Source organism: Semicossyphus pulcher, unplaced genomic scaffold (genome assembly GCF_022749685.1).
Source record: "Semicossyphus pulcher isolate SPU_LCO1_2020_fin unplaced genomic scaffold, fSemPul1.0.p SCAF_1, whole genome shotgun sequence".
Taxonomy (NCBI): Eukaryota; Metazoa; Chordata; class Actinopteri; order Labriformes; family Labridae; genus Semicossyphus; species Semicossyphus pulcher.
In genome coordinates, this window is record NW_027211603.1 from 8,773,141 (window position 1) to 8,779,619 (window position 6,479).

The 6,479-nt window shown below is 43.2% G+C and overlaps 1 protein-coding gene across 3 annotated transcripts in view; it reads right to left on the reverse strand.

The window, feature by feature from the left end:
- The window catches only part of LOC138587636 (E3 SUMO-protein ligase PIAS1-like), a 28,472-nt gene extending 24,970 nt beyond the window's left edge, over window positions 1–3,502 (reverse strand). For all 3 annotated transcript variants that reach the window (XM_069657986.1, XM_069657987.1, XM_069657985.1), the window contains exon 1: window positions 3,010–3,502. In XM_069657986.1, the coding sequence (XP_069514087.1) occupies window positions 3,010–3,502 (493 nt within the window). The remainder of the gene's footprint in view (window positions 1–3,009) is intronic.
- Window positions 3,503–6,479: the final 2,977 nt, after the last annotated feature.

Genomic DNA, 6,479 nt, shown 5'->3' on the forward strand with positions numbered 1-6,479 from the left:
ATTTTCTCTATAGGCGTCCTCATATGAGTTAGCAGGTCTTACATGAATAAAGTATTTTCTGTCAAAGTGAACAGTTTTACTTCTTTATATATAAAAAATGGTGTATTTGTTTGTCTGACAAGGAGCTGAGTTGACTTTTTGACTGTTTGAAACTTGACAAATAATCCCAAGTTTGTTTGTTGATAAGAAGAAAAACTTTTCAAAGATTTAAAACTCCGTTTGTCAAAATTTTTAGTACTTCAATACTTGCGATACCATGTGTTTCAAAATGATACAATCTCCGTTATTTTTACGTTCGATGGCACCGAAAGATACCGAAGCTTTAAAAACAAACACATCTATGATCAGTTTGTGAAGAGAGAGAGCGACGTTAATGACAGCAGAGCGATGAAACGGAAAAATAAGATGTAATTTATGATTGATTCACAGCGCTAACGCTCTAAACAATAAACTTATTCGCTCACTACTCCGTACAACCCTGCAGGACGGTACAGGATTAAGTTCGTCTGCAGCTGAAGTTGCTCTTCATCCTGCCAACTGTGTGTAAATGAACACAGCCGCCCCACGCTGTCAGCTCCGCCCTCCGTCACCTGCAGCTCATATAAAGGAACGACACAGAAGACTGTTCTCATTCACGGGTCGGCAAATTCTGACGTTTTATAAATTCCTTCTGGCGTCTCATATTGATGCAAAAGTTACTATTACAGACAGACAGGGAGCAGAGCATTTTCATTTAGTCCCAACCTGCGGACTGTGAGAGCCATTAATGTAAACAGTATATCAAATGAGCTGGTATGTGTTCAGAGACTTTCTCTGTACCAGTACTGTGTGCAGGGAAAAATAAAAAAACAAGCCCTATTCACACGGGACTAGTATTACCTGGGGACCTCTAGTAATGTGTAATAATTGTGGAGGTCGTCTGTGATCTTAATCCCGTGCTTATCGGCCATGTCCGTAACTTGTAAAGTAAAAATTCCAGCACAAATCACCAACCATATTTTGGCAAACACAGAGGTCATCCGATAATATTAGTCCCGTGCGTATCGGCTTCTCCGTAATAATGCTTCTTTCCTGCAATGTTTTTGTAATCTCCGCGCCTTCTTCCTGTCTCTTTCCCGGTCGATAACAATGGAGGCTGTGGTGGAAATTATTAAAGGGAAGTTTTGGCAGCATTTTGGGTGCAAATTCAGGAAGCTCATCTCGCTTCACAGGATGGGGACCCATTCACAGAAAGAGCAAGCTCACAGAAAGAGCGAGATCTTGAAAGACGATGAGATGGAAGTTTCGCATGGCAACATGCGGTGAGGAACGTTTTTCTATCTCTCAACTAGCTTAGGGCTTTAAGCAGACGTTACGCGAAGCCTTTACATTTTCAATCATAGGGTTTAAGAGTTCTTTTTTTGTTGCCGTGGTATCGAAACAGGTATCGAGTATCATTTTTTTTTTAATAGTATCGCATCAAACTTTGAAATTTAGGTATCATGACAAAACGTAAACTGTTTTTTGGATCTTATCTTGTTATCTGACAAAAAAATATATGATTAACTTGGTGCAAAAAGTAATCTTCAGTCTTTGTGGGAAAAAAGTAGTAAATGGAGTTTATGACCGTCATTTTTTGTGTACAGAATCCTGTGTTGTGTATAAGGAGAGATACTTAATATGATCTGACTTTAAGTCCTGCTCTGTGTGGGCACATGGGTAGTGGAGGTTTATTCGGAAAGTGAAAGTTGTCATGCAGAGCCAGAGCAGAATAGTTTCCTCAGCAGAGCTACAGAGTGACAGCTATAGTCATGAATGCCTGCGCCATCATTACTCACTATATATAGCATCTTCTGTGACATGTGACTCTTTGTAGATAAATGCAATACTGTCAATGCATGTTGTTGATGGTCCACATGCAGCGATTCATTTATATTCTGTGGCCTCACACAGATGTAAAAGCGGCCTCACAGCTTGAAATATATACGTACAGTGAAAACATAATGACAATACATCATGTGGGACATTTATTGCTCGGCCCACCCTAAACAAATTCCAGCAAAGCAGTCCTTATAAATATGCAAATCAGAGCGATTATTCACCAACATGCAGGCTGAGACTTCTACAGTGAATGTCACTCCCAGAAATACGTTCAGATACAGAAGAAGGAACCTATACACTAAACATGTTGTTTTAAAGCGTGTGTCTTAATTTGAGCTCTAATCCTCATCAATTGAAACACTGGAGGACATATGAACACTTTTAGGTATTTAAAGTAGTACAAGAAAATCTGCACAGCCAAAATCTTCAATTTTGGATGAAGCGATGAATGAGGCACCCACTTAATATTTTCACTTGCTCCTCCTGGGAACCAAATGTGACCTCTGTCTGCGCTCTCGCCGTCTCTCTTGTGGGAAATCTGGAAATTAAACTTTTTGCTTTAACATTTCTGTGCCCTCTCCACACATTAGCAGGCAGCACAGCGCCGGCGCTGGCAGGGAGATTCTCCACAAATGTCAATGTTATCTGTGACTGTTGCCATGATTATTATGGGAAAGATACAAATAGCCACAACATTGCCGATTAAACTTCGGGCATTTTTAAATTCACTAGATAGTTTGACGGAGAAGATAGAGACAGGAAACATATGGAGAGAGAGGGGGAGGGATGATGTGCACAAAACCTCCCTGGTCTGTTGCAGTTACTAAATATGGTTTGTGTCTTAACCACCTCCACAACAGGATGCTCCAATGTCTTACATTTATAGTGCATTCCCACATTTCTAGATACAGAATTTTGCTGCCAACAGATCTTAGTCATACACTAAGGCACAAAAATTGCTATTCTGTTGGAAACCGACGCCAAGCTTGACTCTATTTATATCACTAAATAGCTAATTGTTGCTACCTGCTCCATTTATCATAAATTCATTTATAACTTCCTGCAGAATTGTGCAAATAAAGTGCACACATCCATCCACCGTCATTCCCTTCAAGTCATACACCAATTCTCACCCACACGTGCCCTCACCTAGACTGGTTGGCTTGATGAGCTCGTCCAGCATGTCGTAGAACGGCAGCCTCTGCAGCTTTACGTCTGGGTGGACCGGGTGCAGCGTGGCCGAGTTCGTCAGGTGGTGCGTCAGCCCGGTGAGCTCGTGTTTCCCTGGCCCGAGCAGCGAGAGGGGAAGTAAGGCGGCGGGGGACGGGGCTCCGCCGTGACCGGCGTGTCCCTCATACGCCAGCTGCGTCAGGCCGGAGGGCAGCGCGGCGCCGCCTCCTCCGACCACTCCAGCCGAGGCCGGGTGGTGCGGCCCGGGCATGGCCAGCTCTGAGTGGGATATCATTTTGGCGGGGAAGCGTCGTCGGTAGAGCTCTTTGATCTTCATGTGCACGGCGGGGCTGCAGCCAGCCTTCAGCAGATGGAGAGCCTTAGTCAGCAGCTCATGCTTGCGTCCATGTTTGTTGCGCCCGGCGTAGCCCAAGAGCACCTGCAGCTCCGAAACCCGCAGGCTCATCACCATTTGCTGTGACGGGGGACAGACAACAAGAAGAAATTAACTCTTGGACAAAATGGATCAATCAACAGTACTGGGTTTCGCCGGTCAAAGTGATTGTCAGTGGTGAAATGTAAAAAGAGAGGAGAAGCTGTCCCACGTGGATTTCTGGTGTCCTAGGGTTAAAGAAATGCTTGTAATATTAAAAACCACTGTTTTCACTCAAATAGGACTTTGTGGATCTTACTGTATCGTCTCAGCAGAACCTGACGCAACAAACTTTGTCTTAGAGTGATGTGAAAAGGTTTCTCTACAGGGTTTCACTCTGAATAAAAAAGTGAGTAGCGCAGTGATTCAGGAGAATATGTGAATCAAGACCCTGCAGGTTGAGAAACTCTTTTTGGGAGGAGACTTCGTGGGTAAGACTGATTGTGTAGAGACCCGGTGCAGAGCCAGGGCACAAAGGGTAAGGGCCAGTCATACATACAGACTCGATAGGCAGCTATTCATCGTGAAAGAGACCTGAGGTTGCAGCCCGATGCCCCCACTGAGCTGCACAGAGATTTTAAAAAGGCGCCCAGCAGCGCTACAAGGCAAAGTTTTACAGGCCGAGCTTTATGCAAATGTCCTCTGCCGCAATGTAGACCACAATCAGGTGTGGGCAAATCACGCTCGATTTGAGATACAGAACGGCAATGTCAATCAGTTTGACCCTTTTGGTCATCATGGTTTTATTAAACGGTTTCATTTACTCCTTTCCCACAGAAATTAGCGCGTTTACACAGGTTTTTCAGACTGGGGAAGATCTGCTTATAGATGCAGATTGTCTCTTTTCCCATTGCCAGTGAAGTATACTCCTGTCGGTGTCTTTTCTGCTGCGTCACCGTCTGACGTCACAAACGCACCTGAGACGGGGTTATAAACAGTGACGATGTTACAGTGGTTAGGTCTTGTATTGTATCTATTACTCATTCAGTCTGGTAAGCAAACTCAGCGCAGACAAATTTGGGACGATGTTCAAGCGCTGCTCGTACTGAGATGACAAGGAGTCGCAGAAGTTACCGACGGAGCATAGCATCGCACCAGAAAGGGGGCGGAGATTAGCGCGTTGACACAGGTTTTGTCTTCCAATCAATGCCAATCAGAGCCGAGGCGATAATTACCCGGGTCTACTGCAGTCGTTTGACTCGGATCTGAATGCCGATTGTAACCTTTCCCACTAAGCAAAAAAGCCGGGTGTTAGTGGTTTTTTTGTCCGGGGAAAAGGGCTCATGTGTCAGAAAAGACAAAGTAAACAAAGCTATTCTGTACTCAGGAGAAAATGTGTAACTAAAAATGTATAACTTCCTCATGCGGTATTAGAAATGGTTCTCCATTTGTGGCAGAGAATGTAAATTCAGTGCAAGACACTCAGCAGGTGTCCAAAGAGGCTGGAGACCATCCTACTACTTTTTGCTCATGCCACTGTCAACCTCACCAGGTGCAAAAATAAAAAGATTACATTTCAAATCATAGTTTTCTAAATAACTACAAACCCAAACTATTCAGTGTGAGAAGAGGTAAATTTCCTGACCTGCGTAGGAGACCCTGTCAGCTGGTTCAACACCTGTATAAATACCACAGACACCACTGACAATTAGAGGCAGTGCACTCAGTGAAAAACACTTCAAAGGGTTTTCCCTGGGTCAACGTGTGGCTGAGGCTGTACCTCCCAGGAGGCTGTGCGAGGAAGTAACTGAAGCAAGTGCATGGGGAAAAGGGCGTTCTTCTTCATGTTTAACTCTTTAGACCATTCATGTCTTGCAGTAAAACTTAAAGACAAGACAAGTTACAACCTCCAACTGTAACTCTGTACTTCCTGAAGATCCAGCATCATATTTAGCTGCTCAAATTCCTCAGATCAAGTTATCACAAATGAAACACTTTAACACCCAGCTTAGATTTTTTCAAAGAAACATCCCAGCTTGTAAATATTGAGAGGTGCCCCTGAGCAAGGCATTTCTCACTGTTTGTTGCAGATGGCTTGTGACACTGTAGATCCCAGGTGTAAGTTTAAGTGCTTTAATCTGACAGAGAACACAGCTGAAGTTTTAATGCATTTAAATACCTTGCTTAAAAAAACTGGCTGGGAAGGGAGGAATGTTAGATTAAGAAGAAGTATTAGAAATGTTTTTTTCTCTAATGTTACGACAAATTAATCATCATTCATGGGATAACCAAAGGAAGTACATCTTCCTTTAAGCGGCAGAGGAGGGAGGTTTAGAATTAACTTGGTGGCATTGTGGTAACTTATTCCGTTTACCTACAGAATCTGATCGTGTTTGAGGCCTCAAATACTGAAGAGAGATAAGAAAAATTAATCAATACTTTCTTTAGTTATATTTCCTCCCTATTGTTCTTCAGTGGAAACAAAGAAACAAGCGCTTTACTGTAAGGTGGTGGATCAAAACAGCATAAATGATCCCTCTGCTCTCTACAGAATAAATAACTGATTAACTAGCAAAGATAAAGCCAATCTCCAAACTACAGACACGGACACATAATGTATACGCAAGTTGCAATCAGCTCCATTTTTCTTGTTGCTAACACACACACACACACACACACACACACACACACACACTGGGTAGACTTGGAAGAACGTCTCTGACAAACCTCCTCCCTTCATCTCCTTTAATGACAGAGCAGAGGTTCAAAAGCACAGACGCACACACCAACACACACGGCTTCAAAGACAATGCACACAGGCCTGTCAGAGCCCATTGTGTCAGACTCATAATCAGTTATTATAACACACATTATTATTGTTATTTACAGAATATATGCGCCATAGTGTCCTTTCAAAGGACTAACGCTGTAAGCCTTCAAGATTTTTTGTGCTTTCTTGTAATGAGGCACACGGTTGTCGGGTTACACTGGGGCTCTGCATTTCATTGACATTTAAAATGACATATATGACTGCTGTGGGCTATGTGTTGTGACCTAACCATAGCAGCGACATTTC